The sequence below is a fragment of the Phoxinus phoxinus genome (assembly GCF_949152265.1).
Source record: "Phoxinus phoxinus genome assembly, chromosome: 17".
Classification (NCBI taxonomy): domain Eukaryota; kingdom Metazoa; phylum Chordata; class Actinopteri; order Cypriniformes; family Leuciscidae; genus Phoxinus; species Phoxinus phoxinus.
Window position 1 is genome coordinate 27037373 of NC_136892.1, and position 16343 is coordinate 27053715.

The window sequence follows — 16343 nt, forward strand, 5'->3', positions numbered from 1 at the left end:
GTATATAGTATTTTGACGTTTTATAAAATGTGGAAAATGGTATTCCAGAAGTCTCCAGAATTCCACTCTTGTATATTCTGTGTTGTAGGCAGTATGTTATCATTCTGAAGATGCAGTTTTGTTCTAGTTGTGTTTTAAGACTCCACTAACATCCCTTGGCCTTCTCCTTTATTCCCTCAATCTGTTTTTCTCGTCTCTCTGTCTGACTTCTTATGTTTTATAGTTTAATGATGTGCCAAACAAAGAACCTTTCTCTCCCCTTCTTCTCTGTTCCTCTCCCAACTTTCCAACTCCCTCATTTCTTTCGCTCTCCATCTATCTTCTGTTAGTCTCTCTCTCCCTCTTGTCTACTCACTGTGTGCATTGACAAGAGTTTGAACCGAAACTAGACAAGCACATCACCACAAACCAAAACCAGAGCGTTTCATTTAGGAAAATATGACCAGATTTTCCCAGTGGTTTCAGTGGTGCTTTAGCACAAACACGACCGGCCGGTTATGTAACTGAGGCATGGCATCGATCACTAATAGATATTTCCCAGGGTTTTTTACTGCATGTTCTGTAGGAAGTTTTGTTTTCATGCTGTTGTATCTGGCCACGCATCGGGGTCATGACGCGACTCACTTCACTCTAGTTTATTTTTTGCTTTACAGATGTCATGAAACCTCAGCAACAAAGTAATAACTGTGGTCTCAGACTGTTATTGTTCTCATTTTGTAGATTGAATGTTTGTTGACTTTTTCAGAGTATTCGTGCTCTGCACACTAGCATTAGCCTCAGGGTATGCTAATACTGCTTAGCCTGACTTAAGAAAATGCATCGCAGCATTGCATCTGTTTCAGGGCTGTCAATACAATAGTATAAATGTTTATTTCACAGTGGTTGTCCTTATGTGACTTCTGAGAGCTTCAGGTACTATATGGCAATGTTTTATTTGCATTAGCATCTCCTTTTTATGCAAGCGCTACTGGCCTGTTGCAGTTAGCATTTGTTGCTAACATTTTTGGGATACATTTTGTATACATTTTCTAGTGTGTAAACTGTGTTTAGTGGTACACAAATCCTAGAGTTTGGGCGAATTATTAGTTGATGTTGAGCACGTTTGTGCCTTTACCCGAAGCACGTCCTCTTTAGCATATTGTGTGCTACAACAAATCAGACTTTACAATTGAACTGCTATATCATTCTTACTTAGCTTAACAGTTAGTGCTCCAGCAAATTGAGTCGTGATGTTCAAACATTATAACTGCTAAGTTCAGAACAGACCCATAACATTTCCTAATCCATGTCCACCGTCTTCTCCCCATCATTGGTGGTGGTTGAGGAGATTCCCCCCCCCCCCTTCCATATGTGAAGTGCTTTGAGGTCCCAGAAAAAGCGGTATATAAATGTACGCATTATTAATAATTTTTGATCAACTGTCCACTGTTGCTTCAAAAAAGTGGCAAAAGGGCCAATAATAAAATAAAAACCGCTTCAGTATAAATAAATATTTATTTGTTTGTATATTTTATATTATTTTATTAATCTATATAAATTTATTTTATTTATATTTTAAATATTGTGTATTATTATTTATATTATTAATTATAATTAATTATATTATGAATCTATTTGATAAATGCATGTTATAGGTCTTAAGAACAATACATTTTTGGACCTTGTAATGTTTATCCAATATGCCACAACTGGATCTTCCAGTGAAAATGACAGACTTCTGTCTGGTGATGTATGCAGGACTTCTCCAATCCTTTAGCTCACATTCGTCACTCTCCACTTTTGAATGCAACACTCACATCTCAAAATCAAATCAATAACCAATGCATATAACCAAGTCCCCGTCCTACAATTTCTTATTTTTCAATAATCCGTTACACTTGGATGTGCATCACAATAAGGAAGAAAAGATCTGTCGCTATTTACAATTCATTGTGACTTTAAGGCATTTAGTTCTACATCTTGTTGGTCTACGATATGGCAAGACTTTTGTATCCAATTTACGAACGCTTTTATTTTGTGACACTGGTATCCTTCCAGTATCATGGGTTTTGAAGTGTCTTGGTCAGTGTGTGTAATGACTTTAGCATGCCTCTTTTTGTTAACTGCTTGAAATCAGCCCAGATCCATCTTTGCCCCAATCATATTGTAAGCTTTTTATGAAACATGAGAGAAAAGGCCTCTTGTTGAGCCATTTAATGCTCAAACATTGCCCTATGAGAGAATCATCTGGAACATCCATGTCTTCCTGATTGACAGTGCTGGAATTGGCGTGGCTAAAGAGCGTGTCGCTGGAAGCTCAGGGTGAAATCAGAGAGGCTTTAGTAGGGCTCGTAACCACTAGAAGGCCACTATTGTTCCTTCTGTTCTCTCAGCCAATTATCATGACCCATTCTAATCTCGCCTTGACAAACGTGATCCAATAAAAATGCTCCCTGAAGACAGCAAGGGTCCCGCATTTAGTTTATGTCCTTCAATGGATTCTTATTTGTCTTTAAACTTTTATAAGTTCTGGTATGTTTAACCTTTTTGTGTATTTTGTTTTTGCCCCATTAGGCCGTAGTGCCGCCCATCGTGTGCTGGAGCGTTATAGAGCCCGAACCCAGGAGCAGGCCAACCTGAACCGCGGACTCAGCCGCTCTATGGGCTCTCTTCCCATCCAGGACCTTGTCAGAGCAGACGAGGGTCTTGTTCAGTATGCCCCTCCAGAGTACCCCGCTGGGTCCGAGTCCACTGCCGAACTCTACCGCCAACAACAACAACTGCAACAACAGCGCGGTCGACCCGTGGAGGTGAACCAGCGTTCACACCCTCATCAGAGAAACAAAAGCTGGGCCTCCTCAGCAGACCTGGGCTGCCTGGATCCGGATATGCTCCGCTTTGGGGCCCTTGAGGACGCCCGACGGGGCAGCAGCGCTCTGAGCACCCGCTCGGCCAGTAGACACAAATCAGCTTCCAAAGCCAGAGACTCCCGTTATTCGGACTTTGGGAGCTTGGATGTCAAGAAGACCCATCACCATTCGAGTCAGTCTGTCGGCTCGGCGTTCAACAGCGCTTACGACCGGATCAGAGAGAAGCATAAGAAACTGCAAGCGCTCAAACAGGCCATAGATGGTGAGTACTGATTCTAAAGTTACTTGTTCGCTTACCACAATAATAAACACTGTTAATCTCACAAAACCTGTCAAGAAAGAATGTTTCACAAAAAAAACGTATATTTTGTATGAACAAAGTTAAGCCAATTGACCCTTCGCAGGGAGCTTGATTGACGAACGGTCAATTGTATTACTGCGTAGTAATATATTTTATACTACTTCTATGCTGATGTTAGTTTTAAAAATAATTAAACATATAATATTAAAGTTAAACTGAGAAAAGTTAAATTCGTGGACACAAAACAGGAAAGAGAATTAAAGTGTAAAATATTTCTGAAAATATTGTCACAATACAAAAAATATTAATTTTTAAATATCGGCTATTGAAAGTTTTAGGGTCAATACGTTTTTTTTTTTAAGAAATTGATACTTCTATTCTGCACGGATTCATTAAATTGAAGTGACAGTAAATGCATTTATAATGTTTGATTTCTTTTTCAAATAAATGCTGTTCTTTTGAATTTTCTATTTATCAAAAAATCTTATCAAACAATTTATATATTATGATTTCCACCAAAAAATATTAAGCAGCACAACTGTTTTCAACATCAATATTAGAAATGTTTCTTTAAAAACATCATATTAGAAAAATGTCTGACATTTCAGATTTTCCATCAAAGGAATACATTATATTTTTTTTATATATTTAAACAGTTCTTTTAAATTTGTAATAATAATTCACAACATTACTGTTTCTTTGATCTAGTAAATGTGGGCTTTGTGAGCAGACTTTTCAAAAACATAAAAAAAAAAAATAATCTTAGGGACCGGTAGTGCACTAGGCTCATTTCTTTCTTATGATCTTGGAGTTAAATTACCCTGCCATTTCTTGTCGGGCTTTGTGAGATTGACCCCAATGTGGAAAATTCAAATAATGCCTATGGCTCCGCAAGATTTTGTCAGAAAACCCAAATCCAGGATTCGTTTTCCCCTCAAGCTCATTGTATCAAACACTTTGTTTGCTGTGAGTTTTGCAAAGCTAGTTGTCAGAATGATGTTGACCATCTGATGGAAACTGCACACTGAAATCACCAGTGACTGGACTGTGGGTGTGCTGTCTGAGACGTGCTGTCTTAGGCTGTGATGTAGCCTAAGATCTGGGGTTGTAATCAAAAGGTTGCATTAAAACGCTTAACCCTGTGTTGCTCAATGAGAAATTGTGCCTGTAGCTCATCATGGCATCATGGTCACATCACGAAATGCTCTTGTGGCAAGGGTTTTATTCTACAGGCTTCATGCAGTTGATGTGGCCGCGTTAACCAGGCTGGTTAAAACCACTGTGCTACTGACTTGCAAAATGCAATAACCATCAGAAGATTCAACAGATAACCATGGATTGTATTTGTGTTTCAGAGGAACTTTTTGCTCTTCTGATGCATTGAGTTCCTGTGCAATTAAAGTCCCGGTGAGCTGAGGTGTGTGTGTGTGTGTGTGAGTGGTGGGAGTGAACGCAGGGTTATGAATGGGTTTTGCGCGTGCGGCATGTTGCCAGGTTCTTTATGACTCAGTCTGGCTGAGGGCTCAAGATTCCAGGAATGAATTAGAGAGATGGATAATTCTAGGCCTTCAAAGCTACTTACGCAAGCTTTTTACTCTCTCTCTCTTTCAGTCGTTCACTCTCTCTGGGTCTCTCATTCAAATCTTTCCACACTGTTGGTGAAACTAATTTAAACTAGTTAAACATCAGTCAAGCTACCCTTTTGAAAAAGTTCACTGCATGTAACTAACTATGCAGCTTTGGGGAGGGCTTTTTTATTTTATTTAAATACTGATTAATCATAATATTATAGTTGTATATCGACATGAAAAATATGCATATACTTGGAGCAGAGATGATCTGTCTGAACAAACCTATTCATTAAAATGAATCAAACTTCTCCGTGCTTATATAAAAGAGGACATTTTAGGCGAGGATATTTATTATCTTGGCCGTCAATCTGTAAGACAAAAAGTTATGTAATTAATTCTCCCATACATGATTTTTCTTTATTCTTGTCTTATTGCCACCTTGCAGAGTCTCCGTAAGAGATATTTAATTCTTCATGAGGCACTTTCATGTACACATCCTTCGCCTGGCCTCCATCTGGACGTTTTCTCCATGGAGTGAAGCTTTGCTTCATAATAATAAACCTCAGGCTTTCCAACCCGACCTGGCCCTGAACTGAGCCCAGAAGCTGTTTGGCTGCTATTTTTACCACGGTCGAGCGCCGAACCAAAGACATTCTCTTCCCAGTCCGTGTGGTTTTACTCTGGCTCATGGATCCATGAAGCTGATCTGTCTGAGGCTGTCTAATACTCTGCACTTTTTTTTAGTAGCATTTTTTTCCAGTTATAATGTTAGTTCGTTTTTTTTTTTTTTTACACCAAAAACAGTCAATTTAATGTTTCATGAGCTCTTTCCATTTCTCTTTGACTCTTAGAATTAAATGACCTTTACTGTACCTTTAAGACTTGTGTAAATTACTTGGTTGTCTAAATGGTTGCGTTCTGCATGGTGTGGTTCATCAAGCTAGTGGTCATATGTTGAGGTATTCATGGTTGTGATGGAATAACTTTGACATTTTCTGAATAAATCTTATATTATATGCTTTCTTCAAAAGAGCAGGAACAAATACTGTTTTCAATCATATGTTCTCCAAAGTGTTTTATAAGAGGAATCTGTGCCGTCATATTGCTTTTGTGAGGGAAAACAAGATTCTGTGTGTCAAGCTGCCGTCTGTCCATCCGCTTGTATAAACATGAGCCGGGCTCATTTTCCTGACAATAATGGGCCGCATTACCCACGATCCTGAAGAGAAGGAATGTCCAGCCCCATTAGAGCATGATGGCGAAGAGCACATATTTTGGTTGTTTTGGTGCCTGCATTTGCTGTGAATGAATGTGCACAGATCATTTGTTGAGGCTCAAAAAACAAAACAAAACAAAAAGTAGCATAGCAAACAACTGATCCCTATATAATATATATATAACTTTTATACTGATTTTCACACTTAATTTAAATTTGTTTACATTGAAATTTTCTTTAAATTTAGATAATTTCATTTCTGATTTTGTAAAATCCATGTTTGCACTTCCTCCTTGGCCTACTTGGTGTTTGCGATCCGTCATTAGGGAAACTCTGCCCTACATCCACTTTCAAGGCAAGGTACATCAGTGTTTTTGGAGAGTGCTGACCTTGGAGACAGTGATTTGAGTCATGTGTTTTTGGCACGAGGAATTGTCCGTTACTTGTCATCAGGTCATGTGTGCTGTTGTGTTGTTTTATAGTAGACATTTGTGTGTAGAATTGATCCGGATTCTTGAGCAGACCGGAGGATCCGATTGTCACTACATATATCCTGATAATAAAAGGCAGGGATGAGAATGGAAAGAGATTATTTCATGTTCAAGCTCAGTCCATCTGTGTGGATTACATTTTATGGAAGATCTCTCACCCGTGGGTCGAAGGTCGTTTGGATCTAAAAAGCTTTTTTAAAGACTTCTCCCACACTCAACTAGAGCTTCAGGAAACCGAGCTGTGGAAACACTTCCCAGATCACGCGCTCTATACACTCCACCACTTCTTCATTGCACAGGTCTTCCTAGTATGTAACATTTATTCTATTACATCTGCGTTGCGACCTGTCATGATCTTATCTACTTGCAGTTTCGCAGAGAGGATCAGATCAGATCTTATCTCTCACACACTCTGCATATCTTCAGGTCACTGAGAAGTTTTGAAGTGTTTAACTTTGTTCAACTTTTTTCGTTTTTTTTCTTCCCTGCATGACCCAGCAGTTTATCAATGTATATATTAGTTTATCAATGTATAGATTATTTTAGACATATTGTTTGAGAGAGACTTTCTTAATTGTACACAGTCATTGAGGGTCCCCAAAAATATTTATTTTTTTATATATATTTATTTACTTGCAAGTTTGTTTATTACATATTTATTTACACTTATTTATTTATTTACACCTTTTTATTAATTTACATGTTTGTTTACATATCTTTTTTTTACATATTTATTTTTATTTAGTTTATTTATTTACACTTATTTATTTAAACCTTTTTATTTCTTTACACATTTAATTTTATTTATTTACTTGCACATTTAGTGTAATTTATTTACTTACACATACGTATGTTTGTTTACACATTAGTTTATTTATTTACACTTTATTTATTTATTTATATACACATTTATTGACATATTTGCTTTTAAAATGAGTCTATACCATTCTGAGCATAGCACACTCTATACTGTGTTTGTTGGATTTATTTTGTGTGTGTTATGAAACAATGTGTCTGTGGAAAAAAATAGGTTTGTCAGATTTATTGCTACAAAACCACATGGCCTTAGGCCATTTGCATATTTTTAGGTTTGATCTTCAATTATCAAAAGAAAAAATACCATAAAAGCACAAGAGGATATGCAAGCCTGACAGAAGTTTGACTCGACAGAATGAAAGCTTTTTCCACTTTGCTATAAAATCTCTGACCTTCCTCTTAAAAGCAGCGCTTTACAGGACAGAAACAAAGCCACTCTAATGAACAAACCTCTTCAGTGTTCAGCGCTTTTCTCCCGAAACCCTTTTGTGCGTTCTGTCCTCATCCGGCTCTAATTACCCCATTCCCTTGTTCTTTTTCTCTTCCTTTTGTTTTTGTTTAATTTTTTTTTTTTTTTTTAAATCCATTTGCATGTAAGACTTTCTATGGCAATAAATCAGTCCAAACTGCCCCGGGCCTCTAAAACATTAAGATCAGAGGAGACCGTTGAGAAAGAAATGACTGGAAAAAAGGCAAGGAACATGAGGAAGTGATGAAGAGCATGCAGGATTGGGAAAAGGTAGAGTAGGGAAAAGAGTAAGCCTAAATGTGGGTGTTTTCCTCTCTGAAAAGAGATTTAGCAGAAGATACGGAGGTGGCGTTGATATGTGTGACCCGTCCAGCTTCACGTCCCGATCCTCTGAGCTTCTGATGGCTGACTCACAAGATCTGAGGTCATGACAGGCCGTCCGCTCTTGGCAGACCCAGAAAATCTGGTCCCAACAGTAGAGATCCAACATCCATTGGGATACCATCTGTTCTGCCCTTCATTTACAGTTGTTTTTGTCCACTTTCAATAACTATTTTTGTTTTGCAAAAAACTTTATTAAGTGAACCTAGAGGAACATATATATATATATATATATATAAAAAAATCCAAGTCATGACCCCTTTAAAGTCTTTGGTCATGTTTAATCAATGTGATCTTTTCTCTACTCACTGAATATTATTATTTTTTTTATTATTATTTTTTGTCTGAACAGTCCAAAGTACATAATAGAACAACATATTAGGCCATTCATGAAACTTGAGCAGAACAAATGTCCATGAAAATCGTTTTAAATGCCATTCTTGCGCATGTTGTCATAATTGAATGAATGGATTTACACAGAATTTTTCATAAACAAGGCAATTAAGATAAATATGGCCCAATAATGACACAGGAACACATGAAACTACACCAAGCTCTGTCATGCATCAATAAAACGATCACACATTTGTTTGGCAGATGTCGAGCATCACTATCGTTCAGCTTGTGTTTGGCATTGATCCAGAGGCATTTTGTCTTGAATGATCTCACATCTGCAAAGTGGCATGAAACGTGGCAGAACACGCCGTCCTGCTCCCCAACGCACTCCTCTTTTCCTCCGCTCGTTTCACAGATGTTGTCAAATAAACGGCGAGCCGAGAGAAAGCGCACACGCGAGGGAGTTAATGTGACAGCTCTGAACTTGTCTTCAGAGGCTTTTAGCAGACGTGCTCTCACACCTACAGTGCTGTGATTGTTACCATGGGCCAGTTTGATGATACGGTGTGTGTTTGTGTGCGAGTGACTCACTTCACAGCCCGCCAAACTCCCACCAGGCTCTGATAACTACACTGTGTGGGCAGCATTTCCCATAGACAAAGTAGAATGTGAATGTCTGTTTTTGTTTTTTTGTTGGTGAGTGTGTTTGTGTGTGTGTACAGTGTTTTTTTAACGCCCTTTTCAGGGGTTGCCAGGTCATCCTCCCTTTTCGTATTATGGTTTGAAACTCAAAAAAGAACATGCCCAGGTTATACGTTACATAAAAAAAAGACATTTTTTTCAAATTCAGTTATTTGCAGCTTGTTTTAAGTTTATAGAATAGAGAGCCTAGGTCCCTCCCCTTCCGGTGGATCACCATGGGATCTTATTTTGGAAAAATATTGTATGGTAGTCAATGGTGAGAGACAACAAATATTGTAATCTCGTTTGAATTGTGCCCTGAATTACACATGTTTGTCAATTTAAAATATACATTTTAAAGTCAAGGAAGTCGCAGTTTGATGTAAAACTTTTGAGGTATATTATACGTTATAATCATAAAGTTACGCTGTGATGCCTGAGTGTTTTGTACCAGACTGCGCGCACACGAGCAACGGTGACGTACAGTGTGAGACGAGAGGTGTAGTTCATTGAGCGATTTTCACATAAAACTAAACGTTACTCTTCTCTTTTATGACAAACTGCGACTTTATTGACTTTCATAATTATATTTTAAATTGACAAACATCATATGTGTAATGCAGGCCACAGTTCGGACGAAATAAAAAGATAAGTTGTCTCTCGCCATTGACTACCATACATATCTTTTCCGAAATAAGGTCCCATGAGCCGGAAGCAGAGGGGCGGGACTTAGGCTCTCTATAGTATTTTTTTCCAGTGTCACATTTACCCCCCCCCATTAAATAAGTATGCATCATATTGATGTGTTGCACTGTTAAATAAATGAATCATTGTACACAAATATAGTGACATTTGTCCCCTGTTGAGAAAAATGGGAAGTAAAAATATAAAATAAAAATAAATACTTTTTATAAAATAAATAGGCTACATTTAGTAAAAAAAATTATGTTTTAGTTTTTATGTTTTAGTTTGTATAATTATTTTTTGGTGATTTAATGATGATTTTTATTTGTGGATTCTCCCCTGTTGCAAAGTCAACACGATGTTACTTCAGAGCTCCCAAACACCCAATGATGGCCTCGGTCAAGAATGCTGTTTATTAGTCTATATTTCCTCCATGAGCAGAGCAGGTGGTTTCATTTAAAGGGAGAGTTCACCCAAAAATGAAAATTCTGTCATCATATACTCACCCTCATGTTGTTCCAAACCTGTATGAATTTCTTTCTTCTACCGAACACAAAAGAAGATAGTGTGAACTCTACCTTGAAGTCAGTGGACCGGTTCACTGAATTTACGGAACTGTTTACGCATCTTTCAGTGTTTAGGCGAAAGACGATCAGTAGCATTTTTGCCGGTCTCTTTACGTGAAACTGTTTGATTGCTTTACATAATTGTCATTGTTTAAAAGTTTCACTCGAGGTTGAGCTAATTGTTTACTGAGGAGAGCATTCAGTCGGGCATGAGACCAAAGCTTTCCGAAACTCCTGGCTTGAGAAATCCTTCAGGAATTCTGTCAATGCTGAATATGCAGCATTAAGAAACTGAAGTGCACGGACTTGATTTTCTGGTTCTGACAGACTTGTCAAGTTATGCACAGAGGCAGCACGCCGCACACGGGGGATGATGTCAAGTTTCAGTCATAGTTTAGATAGTGATGTAATGTAGCTACACACACATACACACACACACACACAGAGTAAAGCTGAGTCAATGATTCAGAGTTTCCTACCTGAGCTTGGTCTGGAAATGCAAACTGGGGAATAATTTGACTGAGAACACACTACACACACAGACAGGGGATATAGTATTTCTTTAGGTCAAACTAATACAGATAACTTAATTAAATTCTATAAGTATAATAAATCAAAATTGAAGTATTATTTTAAAAAATAAGTTGAATCATGCAGACTGGTGACTTAACAAGTGCATAGACTATTGATTAACAACCTCGGAAAGTTACAGTAGGTCTACTCACAGTAAGTTGACAGTTTATAAGCTTTCGTAAAAAGACGTGTGTAGCCAAGTATTGTCACATTACATACTCGAAATTTGTGCTTTGCATTTTAACCTTCCAAGTGCACACACACAGTAGTGAGTATTGAACCCATTAGGCCACAACTGCAAATCTCCCAATGGAGAAAGTCAAATATTATGATAAAGTGATTTTCGTTGATCGAGATCTGGCAGCTACTGCACATTTTTCCTCTTGGGCGAGCGATTCGCAGACCGCTTTTCCTGCGCTTGAAATCCTCCAGATGCCAGCAGACCAATGAGAACACGGGACAATTAGCAACAGAGCGTAACCGGCAGATTTGAAGGAAATTACCGTAGTTTGGCAGATTAATAAATTATGGAGGGTTACGTACATATTGATAAAATCTTATCGTGCGCTTTATGGCATACCTCAAACAAGTGAATTTATAATACAATCCCCCAGTTTCACAGACAAAAATGTATGTTTGAGCTGTTTTAACTAAAAGCAGCTTACACTGTCATATCTTAAAATGTCAGTGCCATTGTTTTGTCTCAAGATGAACACCAGTAATGTTTTTTTTTAAAGGCACGTTTATAAAAGCTACTTAAGTGCCCTAATTTAACTAAGTCTTAATCCTGGCTTAATCTAAGCCCTGTCTGTGTAACCGGGCCATATTGTTAATAATTAGCGGGTCCACAAATGGCTTGGGAATGCAGAGCATTCACAGCATATTATAATACGGTATATAATAATAATGATCGGCCATAGGGTATAATAATTAATATAATAATAAGTAATATAATATAAACACCATAGGGTGTTCATTCATACAATTCCTCAGTGCTATTGAGGAGCTGCAGTGGAGGGTAAGTGGTTTTGCTGTAGACTCAATGTACTTTACTGGATTAGTGATCAGATATTGTGCTGTGTATTGTAAACCCTTTTCAGTGTTTTCCAATCTCGCTTCTAAACCACACTGTAATCCAGGTCACATTGATATAAGTAAAGTGTGGTTTGCTGATGTTATTTAATTTACCTGAAGGCCTTCAACTGCTGGTCACATACCTTCCTTTGAGATCATAAAACATGACGCGGGGAAGAACATGATTTACAGTCGTGTTCATACCAAAAGCCTACGCGGTGAATGTTTGGAAGCTTTTTAGACACTTCCTCATCACATTTCTGAACTCCCCTCAGCTTATAATGCTATATCATATGCTTATATATCATATATAATGCTTCTATATCATACTATGATAGTAACAGGAGAATATTAGGGTCATTTTTCTGTTTCATTTGGTTATGGGGATAGAGTTGGGTTTTTCTCTGGACATGATTTAAAAGACTATAAGTGTGACGGGAATGTTTTGTAGAACAAAGCTGCTTTGAAATGTGTGTATTGGGAAAAGCCCTATACAAATAAATGTGAATTGGATTGAACAAAAGTGCTCTTTTTAATGATAAAACACAAGTTGAGGGCTGGGCTCGTGGGCTGTCCCTGATTTTCTCAAGAAATAAGCTAGAAGTATTTGAATGTGCTGTGCTACGTTCTTACGTAATGGACTTTACAAGAATTTGAATTGTAATGTATTGCGTTTTCTTTTGTTGTGAATTTCCATTTCCAGATCCCCTACATACTCACAGAAGACACCACAGCGACTACAGTTCCTCCAGCGAAAGCCCCTCCGTGACATCATCAGACCCCGACTACAGACAAGGTTGTACTAATGACCTCATCAATCTCTGCCTTTTATTATTTACTTATTTTTACACACCAGGTGTATAAAGAATTTCTGGCTTGAATCAATTTTTTAATTATCAATCTAATTTTTTTCTTGTTTATTATTATTTTTCTAAATTATTTCTAGTCAATTTTATTGCGTTTTTTGTTCGTTGTTGGTCATATGAGATTATTTTCATGACAATTTAAGCCCCTCACACATTCGTATTATCGTAATGTGTCCAGATGTTTTATTTGTTGTTATTCTCAAGGCACTATTATAGTATATAATTTTATATATTTTATATAATATGTATAATTATTGCTTTGTATATTGTATTGCTTTATGATATGTTTTTCTGGATTACAGTAAGGACCTTAATTAATGTTACAATGTTGAAAATACAAAAAAATAAGATTATTTTTCAAGATACATTTTTTCCTCTTCAACATATTCATGTTTATTCATAAGATCATCTGGGCCATATGACCATAGTCATGAATGCAGTGTCATCACTCATCACATATTGTAGTACTGTGAGCATTTCAACGGTTTAGATGAATGTGGGTGGATGTAATTTGAATCAACTCATTGATGGCCCTGCGGTTCATTTAGGGGACATAAAAATGTTTTGATTTGCATATTGCTGCACAGTGCAAGGCACATACCTCGCATGCATTAGTTTCACAACTTTCTGTTCACAAACAGCTAAGAAGCCAGAAGATTTGAGGCGGTTCAGCTCTCAGGTCGGCCTCACAGAGCATGACGCCGTTTCGCTCAGCAGTGCACAGAGACACAGGTATTCTCGCTCTGATGTTTGTGTTGATCAATCATCTGTACTCACCGCTTCTTGAGTTCTTTTGTGGTTGTGGACCCAGGCCCAAGTTAATGATAATCTAAACCCTTCCTGAGTTCATTTCCTCTCATCCTGTTCAAGTTTAGCTCTGGTTACAAGAACTGCAGCACTGAGTGTGTGTGTGTGTGGCTTCAGTTACCGAAATTGTCCCCATAAATTATCTAAACATCACAAAACCTCCCCAGATATGTGATGTTAATATTTTCCCTCATTTTTTTTAAACAAGGTTTGGATTAATGTTCAGTTTTGCAATTAGCTTTATGTAAACGAGCACGTCTATGTGTCATCATGTGTATAGTGTGTTCAATAGCAAGTCAAAAGTGTGTTCAAGTCATTAAGTTTTGAAATATCCTCACAAATATTGTAAGAAATGTCATAAACTCACTTTTGAGCACATTTTAAGTTGCTCACAATTTGAAAGGCTCATAAATCAGCCAAATAATGCTTCACATTAAATCCAGTAACGTCAACAGAACAGGTTTCCGTAAGATGAATTACGCAATTCATATTATTGTCTTAATATGCAAATCATTGCGCCTGGCTCTCTAACATAACTTCTAATGTGTGTCTGTGTGTTCAGATTATAGATAAAGTTTGCTGCTTGTTTTAAAAAGTAGTGATTTTCTGGCAGTGAAGGCGTGAGCATTTAAATATGTCATCATCACTGTCATAATCGTAAGGCCCATCTACGTTAGATACTTTGCACTTTGATATCCCACTGTTTTCCCTTGTTCTCTGGCTATTAACAGATTTTCCAGTGATCTTCCTGCAGCTTTTGTTGCATTTTATCCTTACTATCCCAGGCAAATCGCCAGTGTAAATACCGTGAATACTTCCATCTAATGCATTTCTCATCGAGGCAGTGATTCTACTCCTCCCCCTGCTGGTTAAGCAGATGAACTGCCCACCACTGTTCTTCCCTGAAGTAGATCTTGGCGGTAGGCGATGGTTGCTAGGTGCTGCTGTTGTGTAGAGCAGGTTTTGGGCAGTGTTCAGTAATTGATTCCCTGAGGATGCCCATGGCTCAGAACCCCGCCATAGGTCACCCATGGCAACCAGCTGGCTCTGCCATTGGATGGCATGCAAGTGTGCTCGCATAGCGCTTCACACTCATTTAACTAGCAGTCTTAGTTGTCTTATCCATCTTATTATCTTAAATTGTAAATAATTCCTTTTCACAGCTTGTTCTAATTTGGACATTTAAATTGGCTGATATTATGATTACATAAACACACACACACATTGGGTTTCCATGCTTTATGAGGACTTTCTATAGATATGATTTTTTAAAATCAGATATCGTATATAATATGTATAAGTGTGTATAAGCCGAATGAAAATGCACTGAATTACAACACTATCCTGGTTTTGCCTTGTGTCCAGACTTTTTGAAGCGGGTCAGGATGAGTTATTGGGCACAGAACTTCTGATCCAGCGTCAGGAAGAATTGCACAGGCTCCAGGCCCGGCTGTCTAGAGCCTCCATCTACCCCGGAGAAGACCCGCGCGCATCCATACTGGACCTGGTGGAGCCCCTTCATAGCAGTCCTTTGGAGACAGGCCTCCATCCACGCAAATCTAAAGTAATGCAGTGCTGCAGAATTCAGATTGAATTCACATTGTACAAGTTGGTGTTAATGACGAAAAGATGCTGTAATTGAATTCACTTCATTCATTTTACATTGTGAATAATCCAAAAATGTTGTAATCCAGTTCCGCTGGATTCAGATTGACTTTACTTTTGCTTCATGTCGTTCACACCATAACTTTTATGAATAAATCACATTCAACTTAATTTATCTGGTTTTAGCATGAATACTGGAAGGGTAAAGAAATCAAGGTCACCTGAACTCTAATTGAATTCAGTTTATGCAAGTTACATAATTAACAACAAAGGATGAAGTATTTGATTAAAAATGCTTAAAGCTAATTAAATTCAGAATTCACTTTATGCATATAGCTTTGCGAATAGGATAACATAATCCAGTAAATCTGAATTCACATTGAATTCACTTTAGCTTTGCAGCATTCACACTATAACAGGCATGAAGTAATCATGCTCAACTAAGTTCATATTTATCTAATTAAAGTTTTATACAAAGCTGAATAAATCCAGGTCAATACAAGTCAGATTGAATTCAGATTATGCAAGTTATAGTGTGAATGATGCAAACATGAAATAATTCAATTTGACTTCAGATACACTGCGTATGTTCAAATGTGAAAGCACAGTCACTTTGATTTGTTCAATTTAAGGTCTCTGTGGGACGTTTGACAAAAACAAATGTTTGTGTTGTAGAATCTGTTTGGCCCAGAGTTTGTGAGGATGAGCAGTGAGCCAACTGTGGTTTTAAGCGTGCCTTCGTCCATAATGGTAAGACAGCGAAACTGCTTTGATTTTTGCTGCTACATGTATTAATTTATATATGTATGCAGTTATAATTGTTGCATGTTTTGACAGAACAAGTCAAAGGAGGAGAGTCTGAGAAAAGTGGGGGTGGTCTTACTGAACGGTCAGAAGTTGGAGCTGTGTTGCGATGTGAAGGCGGTCTGTAAGGACGTTTTGGACATGGTTGTAGCTCACATTGGACTGGTGGAGCACCATCTCTTCAGCCTCGCCTACCTTAAAGGTGCATAAAACATCTTTCTATCCCTACCTTTCTGCCTCAATTCATTTCTTG

The 16343-nt window shown here is 37.7% G+C and overlaps 1 protein-coding gene across 3 annotated transcripts in view; it reads left to right on the plus strand.

The window, feature by feature from the left end:
- ptpn13 (protein tyrosine phosphatase non-receptor type 13) overlaps nucleotides 1-16343 on the plus strand; it is a 70652-nt gene that overhangs the window by 23915 nt on the left and 30394 nt on the right. For all 3 annotated transcript variants that reach the window (XM_079585511.1, XM_079585513.1, XM_079585512.1), the window contains exons 7-12: nucleotides 2554-3111; nucleotides 12712-12804; nucleotides 13516-13606; nucleotides 15047-15245; nucleotides 15962-16036; nucleotides 16124-16292. In XM_079585511.1, the coding sequence (XP_079441637.1) occupies nucleotides 2554-3111; nucleotides 12712-12804; nucleotides 13516-13606; nucleotides 15047-15245; nucleotides 15962-16036; nucleotides 16124-16292 (1185 nt within the window). The remainder of the gene's footprint in view (nucleotides 1-2553; nucleotides 3112-12711; nucleotides 12805-13515; nucleotides 13607-15046; nucleotides 15246-15961; nucleotides 16037-16123; nucleotides 16293-16343) is intronic.